Source organism: Lissotriton helveticus, chromosome 7 (assembly GCF_964261635.1).
Source record: "Lissotriton helveticus chromosome 7, aLisHel1.1, whole genome shotgun sequence".
Taxonomy (NCBI): domain Eukaryota; kingdom Metazoa; phylum Chordata; class Amphibia; order Caudata; family Salamandridae; genus Lissotriton; species Lissotriton helveticus.
In genome coordinates this window covers 865,215,632-865,230,190 of record NC_136068.1, presented here as the reverse complement: position 1 = coordinate 865,230,190, position 14,559 = coordinate 865,215,632, and the positions used below count along the sequence as shown (strand labels likewise).

The following is a 14,559-nucleotide window of genomic DNA, read 5'->3' as shown; positions in this document are numbered from 1 at the left end:
ATAAAGGTGCCTATGGACTACAGGCTGTAACTGGAATTATAAAGGGGCCTATGGAGTACAGGCTGTAACTGGAATTATAAAGGGGCATATGGAGTACAGACTGTAACAGGAATTATAAAAGGGCCTATGGAGTACAGGCTGTAACTGAAATTATAAAGGGGCCTATGGAGTACAGGCTGTAACTGGAATTATAAAGGGGCCTATGGAGTACAGGCTGTAACTGGAACTATAAAGGGGCCTATGGAGTACAGGTTGTAACTGGAATTATGAAGGTGCTTATAGAGTATAAGCTGTGACTGTAAGAACAGGGCCCATATTCTGGAGAGAACTTTCCCATGCCACGGATAACACCCACATGTGGCTGTAAGTGTCCAGCCTTAGGAGTGAAAACCCAAGAGCACTTGCCTGGCACCTTAAGAGGCATCACTATATAGACAAAAACACATTCATGTCTGTGGCAGTTTGTTACTAGAGTAACCGAACCTATATTTACATGGACAATTAAAAAGGGTTAAGCTAAATATTTTGCAGATGCACACCAAGTGTTTCAAATGCAAAAGAGCCTATGGAATGTATAATTTATCCGGTACATTCAAACAAATTCAGATCCCCAAATCAAATTCAATTCCATTGAGTTGTAGAATTAAAACAGCATAACTTTATTACGATTATGAAACATTAAAAATATCACAGTACGGATACATTCGAATGAAAACCTTTCACACCATTCTTAACATAAACGGACTTGCATCAGCATAAGGATGCAAATCACAAACAACCATCACAGATGTTCATAAAAACCTCTGGTGTGCATGCAGATTTCCCCTAGCGCCGCCCACACCCCCAAATGCTACCTTTCTTCTCAATCCTAAGGGACATTATTCAGTCACATTAAATGCATGAATGTATTATAAAAGCCACATTCTTATTAGTACTGATGAATAATAATGCAGGAACTGATGATAGTTGGAATGTCATGAAAAGAGACAATGGACAGGGATCGCTAAGATACTTTATAGAAACGTCAGGTTTCCAAGGTAAAGCTATTATCTGAAATGTCATTATAACCATCACCAGCTTGAAAACATTTAGAGAGAAAGCAATAACGTCCTCTTGAAGGTCTTTCTCTCTCTGCATATGTACCAGATGGTGCAGCACTGTGGGTTGGAACAGAGTGAATATTGCTTTTGGTTGTTATGGTAACCATAAGTTCTCTGAAAATAAAACCACATCTGATTGAAGTAGAAAAATAACCCCCTGCCACAGAGGTTTTAGTACTGTGAATAGAGTCAAAATGTGCTAAAGCGCTACTGTGTTGTGCCTGGGTCAGCTACAAACAATAACCAAAGACACAGTCTATCAAAAAAACGTGCCCTACTAACAACAACAGAAATGCCTCACATGTAAAGAGAAGGGCTTGTATTTTTGGTACAGAGAGGAACAAGCTCCCTAAAGTGGTCTTACATGACCTTGAGTATGCGCTGTGATACGTTGCACTTTAAGGGGCCGTGCACATCAGGACAGTATGGTGCAGTGCATTTGAAGTATTTATGCATTTCTTTGTACAGTGAATCAGGTGCATCTGAAGTAGTCTTGCATTTCATTGCAGAGTGTTATAAGTGCATCTGAAGTAGTCTTGCACTTGTTTAAAGTGTGCTACTAATAGACCCAGGGTAGTCTTGCATTTCTGTGCAGTGTGCTACAAGTGCCGCTGAAGAAATATTTGTTTTCCTTTAGTTGTGCTACAAGTACATATGAAGTAGTCTTGCATTTTATTGTGGAGTGCTGTTTAAAGTGTGCTACAAAGGTCCCCAAAGTAGTCTAGAGTTTCTTTGCAGTGTGCTACAAGTGCCCCTGAAGAAATATTGTATTTCTTTGAATTATGATACAAGTGCCCCTGAAATAGTCTTGCATGTCAGCGCCTCATGATTTTGTGAATACAAAGCAGTGAGATGCAGTGCACCTGAAGTAGTCTTGCATGGTTGTGCAGTGTGATGCACTACGCCTAGGTTGCCTTGCCGATCAGAACAGTGAGATATAGTGCTCTTGACTTTGCATAGCATTTCCTGAGCTGTGTGGTATTTGGGACCTAAAGTAGTTTTGTGTGTGAGTGAGGTGTAAAATAGTGCCTTTGAAGTGGTCTTGTATTTCTCCACAGTGTGCTACAAATATTGCCTGTCAGTGCATCGTGATACTGTGACTCTGGAATGCTACTGCTTGTGTACAGTGTGATGCAGCTCTGCCCCCGAAGTGGTGTTGGGTGTCCATGTAGAATGAGATAGTGCAGTTTTACTGCATGTCTGTGCAGTATGAAGACATGCACCTTAAGTGTTCTTGCAAGTCTATGCAGCAAGAGGCAAGGGAGCTTCCCTCTTATTTTCTTTATTCACCTGCTGGCATTGTATCTCTAGTGAAGTACTGGATTTTTTACTACAAAGATGCAGAGCCCCTAAAGTAGCCTTGCACGCATGTGCTGTGTAATTTAGCCTTGCATGCCTTTACATTGTGGCACATTACACACAAGAGAATCCCATGTATGTGTTATTTGTATACCTCGCCTGTAATGAATAAGCAGGAGTTAAAGGTGGTGCTAGCCTCCCCAGGAGGAGGCAGAATCCCATGGTTACGCTTTGTTAGACAGTCCCTTGCCCAGGTTGGATACGAAAACTTATGGACAAACCCTGAGGTAACATCTCTAACTATTTCTAAGAAAACATTATCTAGTGCCGTGAAGGACTTTAATCTCGGTAGGACACTTCGTTGAGTATCATCAACGAGCCTGACCGGTGCCTTCCTGAGCTATAAGTCTATTTACAGCTTCGAACAAGAAATAGATGTAATCCAGCCTACTTTAGCAAAGAAGCTGTACTTACAGTTTAGATTCGGAACACTGCCCCTTTATTCCATGACTGATAGGTGGACGGGGGGCCCTGTACATCTTTGCCCCAGCTGCAGAACCGAAAATGAAACGATTTTGCATGTTACCCTCTTTTGTCCAGCTTATTCACTTATACGAAGAAAGTGGATAATACAGCTATGCAACAACCTGGGCATTAGGGACTACCTAGCATTTTTTAGGATTCTGAAGTCTGACACAAATCCATTAAAAGTGTCTGCCATAACTAAGTTTTTGTTTTCTATGTGGTTCACTAGAAGGAAATTACTCACCTAAAGTTTTAACTGTAGAGACATGAGAAATAATTGGTTCAACAAACGCTATCTTATTTTTTTTTAAACTTTAAAACCTATTTAAATTTTTACAGTCTTAACAAATTGTCTTCTCCCTTTTGATCCTATATGATGTATTTTAACACTTACAATTATCAATGAACTGTCGGAAAATTAAAATCTATTTTTATGTGCTTTGATGGTTACAACCAAACCGAAATAAAGTTTATTGAATGAATGAATAAGCAGGATTGTTAGCTCTGATTGGTGGCTCTGTCATGAAGCAGGTTCCCTTGCCTCATCCCGCAGACCACCACCAGCTCACAGTCAGGGGACACAAGCATGTCACAGGTTTTACACTTACAAGGTCTTCAGCCCCGTCAGGCCTCTGAACATCTTGCCTTGAACCGATTCCATCTGATTCCCAGTGAGCATCAGTTCTTGCACCCCTGTGGCTCCATCAAAGGTTCCTTCCCGGATATCTTTAATCTTATTGTTGCTCAGATTTCTAGGATGGAGAAGGGAAAAGAGGAGGACATTAATGTCTGTCGCTTGGGGGTCTATTTTGTCGGTAATGCAAGAATGGTATCATGTAGTCACTAATGCTGTAACATAAAGATCCTTGTTTGAATATGTACTCCGGACAAGCGATCAGATACAGACTTTTACTTTTCTTGTTCAACAACTTACCTTCATTCATTAACCCCTTGGTTGCGGGGCCAAATCCCCCGCTGTGCTGGGGGAGGGAGGGGCGCGCACAGCGCCATGCTCATGACAAGCTGAGCTTGTCATGACCACGCCCGTTCGTTAGAGCGCCCAGCACAGCAGGGGAATTAGCCCCGCACCTGAGCGTTCTAACAGTCATGACGAGCTGGGCTCATCATGAGCACACGAGAACCGTGGCTCATGACGAGCTGAGCTCGTCATGAGTGTCGGAGGGGTTAAAGAGCCCTTGTTGTTTTTGTTTTTTTAAACACTTATTACGTAACATTATATTCAACGTGAAATATGGCATGTAATAGTCGGTGCAATTCGAACAAATCGCAACCTTACTCTTCATAGTGAGATGCAATTGGTCAGCTGTTTATTGCCCAAGCTTAACGCAATGGTGAGATTTTAGAGAGTAAATAATTAGAAAGTGTTAAATGTAGGAAGACTTTGAAAGAAAATGTAAAAATAAAAATGCTAACTACTTTTTCAGTACTTCACACAAGTAGGAACAAGTGACTGCAAATACCACATTCTTATGTATTTCTGCAGGCAACTAGCTTGCAATGTCCTGATCCAAATCGAAAGAAACCAACAAAGACGGTGGTGTTTTAAAAAATATATATTTATAATCTTGATGAGATTGAAACTATTTGATATAAAACAAAGATAAACATCGGTTACGTCATTGAGCTCTAAACAGAATGGCAAAGCTCAGTAATACCTGACCATTTTTGATATACATAATTTTAACTAACATAACTGGTGTTCCAGACATTATAATTTTGTTTATTCAGGAGAGCCATATCCTTCTAATTGTTAGTAATGTATAATTTATATATTAAAGTTAAGTCAGAGTTTCCATAAGAAGGGTGTTTTTATAACATGTGCGCCATTTGGCTAAACTTTAGAAAAGTTTCCAAAATAAAAGTTCTCCTACTACAAGCTCCTTCCTGAAAGTTTCAAGGTCATCCCTCAAGGAGGGATGGAAAAAAAGTCAGGTCCCAAAATGTGTTGCCCCAGTGCAATTTCTTATAGGGATTTTAGGAAGCATTTTAGAAAATATGGCAAAACAGAATCACACTCATTATGGCAGAAAGCCTTATTTTGTACTCAGATATTGTGCTTTTTGGCATTTGGTGTAAGTCTATGTTTCCTTTTTTGAGAAATTAAGGTTCAAAAGTTAGTGATATATTGACAGTTGGTACCGCAAATTAAAAAGATCGAGCATTCTGATTGGTCGAGAGCCATTTGTTTCCCATCAGCCGTCTCAGTACCATGTGACCAGACCAGACCCATTGTACAGGAAATCTCACAGAGATGTTGCAGCTGCCATAACAGAACAAGGGGATTCAGTCCCCCATATCCAGAAAATGAAAACAAAATAAACAAGCATTTGCAATGCAATGGTCTCACATTTGTTAAAGTCAGGTCTTCCCTGGACTGGAAACAAGCCTCTTGGGACAAGTCTTGGGGTAACACCCCTCATCAGCTAGGCTAGCTTGAATCCATAGCCAAAGTGAGCAAAGGACCCTCGTCTGGCAGTTCGGGCTGGACTGTTCCCATAAGGAACAGGGTCAGGACCGATTTGCATATGACTGGGTCTGACCTGTTGTGGCGAAGTGAGCTCAAGAACGATGATGGATTCGACCCAGATCTAATAGTGACTGGGGGTGAGTGTCTGAAAAGTTTCAGCAATCCGTCCATCATCTACTTGTGTTTGCTTTCTTTGCCTTAAGTTGGCAGGGTATGCCCATACTTGGGTCCCTTTCTCACTTTGTCACAAGAATCAAGCTGGCCTGGCTGATGCAGGTGTTACTGGTTTAGGGAAAATATGGCTTGGCAGTTCGGGCAGGACTGTTCCCATAAGGAACAGGGTCAAGACTGATTTGCATGTACCTGGGTCTGAACTGTGGTGGCAAAGTAAGCTAAAGAACGATGATGGATTAAACCCAGATCTAATAGTGACTGGGGTTTAGTATCTAAAAAGTTTCAGAGCTCCGTCCATCATCTCCTTGTGTTTGCTTTGTTTGTCCAAAATTAACAGGGTATGCCCAGACATGGGTCCCTTGCTCACTTTGCCACTGGAATCATGTGTGGCCTGAGTGCGCCAGACATGGGCATGGTAGGCAGGTTAGACATTCAGTAATTCCAATAACTTTATTTCGGCTCAAGTCATATAAGTGGGCAATTAACAACTCATTGAGTGTGGGTGCCTCTCTCCCTCCTGCACCAGTAGATGGGGGCTCACAAAATAGTAATCCTCTCTAATTGATATACACACTTCTTCCTCGTGGATGGATCGTACCAGTACATTTTGAGAGGAGCCAGTGTTCTGAGAAAGGTGGGGGAGTGCATGCTTTACAGGCCAGCAATAAAACACCTGACATGCACATCAGTAGTTAGCAGGTCCTGCTCGAGCAGAGGAAAACTAAACTAGTCAGCTTGGATGACACCCTAGCTGCATGCTGGTTGTGTCTGTGTGCTGGATCGATGTCTCAGTGTCTAGCGCTTGTACAACATAACATCTCTCTCCATTGGAGTGAAAGTGTCGCCCCTGTAGTTTGTCATAAAAACCATGCCTTGGGACATTAGGGGCAAAACCAGGGATGGGCTAAATTTGATAAAGAAAGAGTTCCAGCGCATGAAGTGGTGCTCCCCAACACCCCGCCAACCCACACCAAAGGCTTTTCTGCTAACATTTTTATTTAATTTACTAAGCCAACGTGTAACATGAAAAAAAAAACATAGCCATTGCGAGACCTACTGCCCATTTTTTGTTGTTTCTACCAGTTGCAAAGGCTGACTGAGATACAGTTAGTGCTGGTGCCAAAATGATACTTTGTTATCAGCTAATCATTACAAGAGGAGTTATCAGCTACTGGTGACAATGTTAATACAATCAAGAATTAATTATATCCTCTAGTCACTAGCAATGCGTGACGTTATTGTCAAACGTTCGGAATATTTGCAATAAGCAGCCCAAACGTATGTAGTGCTATTTGTTTAGCATACAATACACGACCCAAGGTCCTGTAAGAAACCTTTTCCTACACAAAATACTTATGAGTGAAATGCCTTATACAGAGAAGAAGCGTGAGCAATTTGAACTTACATTTTACGCAGATTTGGCATTTTCTTGAACACTCCAGTGGCTTCCAGAACAGAGATCTCATTGTCATTCAAACGGCTGATTGGGTAAAATGAAAGAGTTAATAAAAATGAGACATGTGCCTTCCAATAGCCAACTTCATTATGAACACTCACATGTGCAAGATGCCTACTTTCTCTGTATGTCTACCACATTTCTGAGCTACAAAATCTATTTTCATTAAGTTTGACTTATTGCACATTCAATGATAATTCAAGCCTCGAATGATATATTAGCAAGAACAACGCCCTAGTAACAAGTGATCCAAAGTAATAAAGTCAAACAATCACAGGTGGAAATTTGAAGAGAAAACAGTTTAATATATACTTCGAGTGTGAAATAATGTCACGTTTTCAAGATTCTCTTAAATGTTTTAAAAAGTACAACCTTTCTATAAAAAGGTAGATCATTAAACTCTGTAGGAGTGAAGACCAAAAATTGATAGGAAACAAGAACTGATTTCTAGCAACAAAGGTTTCATATGTGTAATTATAGCCTAAAGCATTTCCCTGATATTTTGTGCCACCTGCACTGCTGTTAAATTTATCTCACCAGGCTAAGACTGGAGTCACTGTCTAATACTGGGAACCTCCCCTTAGTGCTCCACACCATTCTTAAACAGGGCATTCAGACTGGAGGCACTTACAAGTATCCCTTAATGCTGGTAAATATCAAGGTGTGACCCAACCCTTCTCTCAGTCAAACTACCATATCTCACTGGCTGTAATAGGATCATATTTTCTGGACCTCATGCTCAGCCCCTACATATACAGGTTGCTCTTTCCACCGCCTCCTTGCAAGAGTCACCAATCTCATACGTCGATAACCGTGCTCTGCATGCTGGTCAGCATGCGAGCTCCTCAGTTCTTCTTGCTAATTATTCCACTTGCCGTTTTTCACAACCAGAACATGTCTCCAACCCTCACATCCATGATACAATGATACCTCTCTCTCCACATAAGAAGACAGTGGGACCATGCTCTTTCCAGACAAGACAATCCTTCTACACAGCCAAACTAATGGCTGCTGTGTGCAACAAAAATGCAGAGAATGGTCTAAGAACAGGGAAGAGTCTTTTTTTAGAACTGGGAGAAATAAAAATCTGGTAAATAGCGCCAATCACAAAAAAAAATTTAAATAAATGAGATTTTTTTTAAAGCTGTAGAGAAATATTATTACTGACATTTTGTCTGTTGAAGAAGTAGATTTGTACCACATTACTAAATATGAATACATTTTTAATCAACAGAAAAAATATCATGACCTTTCTTTCTTAAACTGATTCACTTGGTCGTTACCTTTAGCTTAGGAGTCAGTAAGGAAAGATAGGGATTTTGGTTAGTTGGCTGAGTTTGTCCACTCAGACTGTTCTTAAGCTATCTCTTTGAGTCACTCATCCTCAGAGACATTGTCAAATCTTACATTTCTATGGCTTCTCAGAATAGGCTAGGACAGAGTGCCCCACCTTGAACTTTAAAACAAGTTAATGTAACATTACAAGACTTTCAGGCACGTCAGTCTACAGTGCTATTAAGCATTCCGCGCCCATACCAGCTGTCTTTTAAAGGAAAAAGATCAATAATGTATTTCATTAGGCCTAATCACTTACTTGGGGTTTCCATACATCTACAATATAGCACAAACCTTCATATTAAACAGTGAGGCCATTGGCGACAACGTGCCCCTTAACGTGCACCATTTCAGAAATTATGTTATGGGTATGGCCCTTCAATAATCCATCAAAAATCACCCTTTGCAGGATGTGAACCTCCGAAAAAACTAGGGATTGATCACTGGGTTGTAAGTATGCAGATACGGAGGGAACCGTCTGGGCAGGATTATGCCTAGCTGAGAGAAGGGTAAAAGCTAGATTGCATAAAATCGGTCATCTCTGTAGCAAAACAATAATGGATTTGAATGAGACCAGAGCAATTAACAGTTGCTGAGATGTATTCAAATATTTCAATCACTTTTTTTGTTGTTTTTCTCTGTATTGTGCAATTGGGTATTAGCAAGTGCCGTTATCCAATGTATCGCTAAGAAAATGGCCACATTGATAGGATTCTAGATTTAGTTGACCCCCCGAGATTACAGAATGAATTTCATTGAAAGTATGTCTGGTAAGAGAAAGAATACTTTTTTTTATCGATGTAGGAATGGATTCTACCAATGTACATAAAGCATTAAATTGCTGCAACACCGTCTGTGTAACACCTCCAGTCTGGGTTAAGTCCAACTGGATAGTCATAGAGCTCGAAAAGTCAGAACTAGAGGCAGATGGGATCATTTGTCTTCATCTCTTTTTGACGTAAGAAATACACATTTCCCAAACAGGTGTTGCTGCTTTAATAAATTGGCTGTTTTCTCTGTGATTGATGGGATCATTGAATTATTAGGCATAAAACGTTTGAATAAATGCAAGTTAAGGAATATACTTGACATTGAATCCTCCAGGAAGAGGTTGATTAAACCTATAATGTTTTAAATATACTAAATGATGTTAACCTGTATGCAATTAAACAATATAATTTGTGATATAATCAACAACACTGGAATAATAGGAAATTGGTAAAAAATAACGTCAATATATTTTATCATTACTAATTTTGATATGGTGATGGCGTATTAGTTTAGCACCAGAGTCAATTACCTAACTTATGTAAATGGTTTGTTACATCTGCCCTTCCTCCGTTCCAGCCATATGGAAGTGTGATAAGCACTTACGTAAATGGTCTCAGTATCAAATGTGATAGTTTGAGGTGGTGCATTTGTTCACAGTAGTGAACAAATTCAGTAGGTTCCGCTTCGTAGCCCTATCAATCCATGGGCCTCATATTTGAGATTTGTGTGGAAAAGGACAACCACATATTTCCCAATGATTTACTTCTGCTTTTTATTGACTTTTTTCATTGTAAAACAAATCATAACAGCGAACAATTATGACAGTTCATACGTAAAACAACCATGGATCAGTATTATATAGAGAGACAATACAAGTAAATCTGTAGTATGAAATCCAAAGGACCTTCGGCCCCCATCGTCTGGGACATGGCTCACATAAGAGTTAACTTCATTGATTGGTTGGCTACCCTGGTAAAATATTTATGCAGTTTTATAAGTATCACATTCCATCCCACTCCGTTGCTGGTATTTCCCCAACAACATTGCCCTCTATGGCATAAGTGTACTGGCCCCATTGGTTCTCAGTCCATAAACTTTTGCCAACGCCCCTAGATCTCAAATTTGTTGAGCCAGCCTCTCCTCACATAGACCATCTTTTGTCTGCTATGCACTAATCCATTCTTGCAAGCCATTGCTCTCTGGTCAGGATCAGTGCACATCAAAACGGTGCAATATCTCACCTGACAACTACTAAATTCAGCATGCAGAATAAGAATGGCCCCCTTCATAGATCACTGTTACTCAGACTACCCAAGAGTACATATTGGGGGTGGTAGGAATGTCACTTTATAAAATATCGCCCATCTCCTGCAGCATAATTTTTTTTCTATAGTGTTGCTGTATAGGAAATCCCCAGATTGTATAGAAGAAATTGCCCTCTTCCCAATTCCACTTTCCACTGGAGGAACCTCAGGCAAATCCCATTTTACTGAGTTTAGCTCTACCCTAGTAAGCCCTGTGCAGGACATTGAACTGTACCAGAAGGGCCCTGCCCTAATGGCCACCTCTCTAGGAAGCTTCAAGGCCCAATCCTAGTCAATGTCTTCCAGACTACCCATGTCCCGCTACATGTCAGAGTGCCTGCTGGCTATCCTGCATCTTGTTAATTAGTGTCATATGTAGACATTATTCTCCTTTGATCTGAACTGCCCGGCCCTGGGGAGGTGGTGGTTCCTGAGGCTGTATATGGCCTGGGAGAGGGGCTGCGAGTCCTCCTTTCCTCTTTTAAAAACATATAATTGGCCCCTGAGAGGTGGTGGTCCCTGAGGCTGTATATGGCCTACGAGAGGGGCAGTAGTGCTCCCTCTTTTTAAAAATGGTGGTGGTCCTGGGGGTTTGCGTGCCCCCCCATGTTTTTTCACCATTGTAGGCCCGGATATGTGATGGTCTCTGGGGCCTGGGGGGTCCGCATGGCCCTCCCTATGTATTTCTTAAATTGTAGCACTCAGGAGGTGGTGAGCCCGAAGGGGGCCACGCAGATACCCGCATTAACATAAACAAAATCCCCTTGGAGGTGGTGGTCCCTGGAGCCTAATTAAGCCCTAGATGGGGGCACGGTGCTACCTCCTCCATTTTTAATTAAAGTTCAGCATGCCCCCGGGCAGCGGCGGCCACCACAGGTATACGCAATGGGTGGGTGAGGCGGGCGGGGGGACAAGTCGAGACTACGGAATAGGTATAGTTAAATAAATATTACCTATTGCGTCGTCTGTCAGCTATCCCCATCACATTACATCACATGGAGTGTCTGATTAGTACAACGGCCATCGGGGTGTGTAAAGTTTCTTTGGTAGTGCCAACACCATCAGTTATTGTGTGCATATGGAACTATGCAGTGCATGATGGTTAAAGTATTACTCCAAAATTCAAACTGCAAAGGGGAGGGACTATGCAAGAAAGAATCAAATACTAATCAGACACTCCATGATGGCCGCTGTATGTTTGTGCCTCACCATTACCTAGTACAATTGTTTGATATATCAATGTGAACTTGAACATGTTTTCGACACAGTAACATCATAACAATTGGACATTATTTACTTTTTCGTTGGGACCTGAAATAGTTGCAATCGCATTAAATCTGTGTACATGTTACTTGACTGTTTTTTCCTTGATTTACCATGTTTGAATACACATTCAAAAATGGCCGCTGTTGTAACTCAGCCCTCCTTGCGATCAAGAACAATAGTCCTTTGTTTGTATTGTTTGTCTGTGGATGCACTTTCAAAACTTTACTCAGTGTGTGATCAAGGCATTCTTGTCGAAACGCGTAGCAACTGAGGATTACATTTCTTCCTGCACTTGCAGAGTTCGTTTGAGTGTACGGTCTATTTTGGGAAAATATATATATCAACCCGTGAGCAAGGCGGATTCGCCGAAACGCGTAGGGTGTTTTCATGGCTTCAAATGTGTAAATAAATCCTTATTTACAAAGCAGACTTCTGGATTGTTGCCGTTTTTCACTGCGTGGAGTGCATTGGTACTTTGTTGTACAGGACGCATATATATATATATATATATATATATATATATATTCAAACCAATTATGAACTCCATACAGATCAGACACCGACACAGGGGTAGCATTGCTATTTCATCCTTCCATTTATTTCGATGTTATCGCTATGAGCGTTTCGGCATACCTGCCTTGTTCACAATATATATATATTTCCAAGAACATAAGGTAATTATGAACATTGACATTTCTCACAACAATCCCAACATCAAAGTGACAAAATAATACATATCATGTGTACTTAATGAAGAATAAAAATCCATTGACAAGATGCTAAAAACTTACAGATCAGTGGTGTATTCTGGAAGGTGGTTTGGTATTCGTGTGAGCTTCTGATTGGAACAGTCGATGATGGTTCCCTCACAGCGACACTTTTCTGGACACACAAGGTCCATGAAGCAGTCACCGCTGAACTTACTTCTGTAATCTTCGGAACCTGTGGAGAATCAGCAAATGTTGCATCAATAAATTAGTCACAGAAGGCATTTATCTATTCCTTTTGTCTAAAGGAGTCCACCATACACAGACTGTGGTTTACCTTCCATTGCACCCTAAGGTTCCTTCATCTAAACAGGTTACTTCAATTAGTCCTTTCCAGGAGCCAAATTTAATAGAGTCATCTGTTGAGTTATGTCATCATTTTTCTCAACCCAAGGTGACATCATTAAACAAATAAACATTTGATCATTGTTAAAGTAGGTGACTGTTATAGATGCAGGAATGGGTAAAGAATGAATTTCTTTTTCTTTAATGGATGGTCTCTTTATTATATGGCGGTAGTTGCTTGCATTAGGAAATTCAACAGATTCAATTTGTTCCAGGGAAGCCATTTTATTAAAGACTTTAGACTTGATGGCAATTGTTATACAAAACTGACACGATACATAAACACTTAGTGGTCGAATAGGATCTCAGTCGGAAAGCCTCCGATGTTTGGTGTTTTGACTTTAATACTGTTACACATTGTACTTTCTTAACATTGTCTACTCTGAGTGATAGCTACCAGGGGGTTGAGCTCAGATTAATTTATTGACATTTGGACTTATCCTGACAAGTTACAGTTATTATTCCTAGATGTAGGTGACTGCCCACCCAAATAATAATCCACTTACATACACACAGGAAATATTTTTATAATGCAGACACATACATAATGGCAATCTCTTCCTTTGGTGGGGAACTTGCAGACTCTTTCAATATTTTTAAGACCTCATTGGATACGTTTTGGAGAAGCATCCCACTTGCGTGGTGCATATTGCTTCTTCTTCTACACATATTAGGAAAGGCTTTACAGAGTTCAGTGTTTTAGGAACAATATGTAATGTTTTGTTTGATTTCTTTGGAATACAAATGGCAGACATTGAAGTACATTTCCTGTCCTGTGACTCACCACTAGATACATGCTGGAATTTGGAAAAAAGTTAAACTCAATGGAGCATGTTCCATCAAACATTTATGAAAATAAAGCTATATGATTCTGCGTTCTCAGTTCAAGTTCATATACTCTGGTATATTAACGTCCAATGTGGCTTCGACTTGACCCTCATCCACACTGCTAAACATGCACCATTGATAACTAGCCTAAGTGACAATATTTATAGACATCTCATTCTGGCCTGGTGCTTACTTGTGATTGCAAAGTTTCTGTTGTGATTGCGGATGAAGCAAGCTATAACGCACACTGAGGGAGGACCCTGAGCACACTTACAATTTGATCGTAAGTTACTCAGACATCCATGGTTATGCTTGGGTGGCAGATTCTATATTAAAAAATTGCACATGTGGAGCATCACAAAGCATGCTTTTTATGTATTACACTCACAACATCAAAGTCGAGTGAGTTTTTCCAGGTGCTGCATTTCTTAATATTTTTATTATTACACCCTTCTAATGAGCTGAAATCCAGAGCTATGTATGCTTCCTTTTGCAATATTATTTTTTTAGATTACTGTTTTAAAAAATTTCATGAATTTTGATTCAGAATGCACACACGTAACAATTTTTACAAAACAAGGTTATCGAATTGCACTGTGTCAATTGAAGGATGATCAGACTTAATAGATAAGCAAGCTAACCAATGGGCAAGTCAGATATTAAGAAATGTTCACTGACAGACACATATCAGATTACACTTAGCATTGTTTCAGTCTTTCTTGAGTAACTGGCAGATATATAGCACATGTCTGCACGCTTTACAGGTTGCTGTGACCCGGGCGAGGAAGAAGACTTTTGGCTTCATTGTAAAACCTACTCTTACATATACAATTTGAAAATGTTTTACATCCTGACTGTATATTTTTAAATGCACATCATTTTCTTCCTTCCTGTGAGCTTG

General features: G+C 40.3%; 1 protein-coding gene across 4 annotated transcripts in view; it reads right to left on the bottom strand.

Moving 5' to 3' along the window:
- SLIT3 (slit guidance ligand 3) overlaps positions 1–14,559 on the bottom strand; it is a 1,039,834-nt gene that overhangs the window by 163,696 nt on the left and 861,579 nt on the right. For all 4 annotated transcript variants that reach the window (XM_078653381.1, XM_078653382.1, XM_078653384.1 and 1 more), the window contains 3 exons: positions 12,510–12,660; positions 6,992–7,066; positions 3,533–3,676 (listed from right to left, as the gene is read on the bottom strand). In XM_078653381.1, coding sequence (XP_078509507.1) covers positions 3,533–3,676; positions 6,992–7,066; positions 12,510–12,660 — 370 coding nt within the window. The remainder of the gene's footprint in view (positions 1–3,532; positions 3,677–6,991; positions 7,067–12,509; positions 12,661–14,559) is intronic.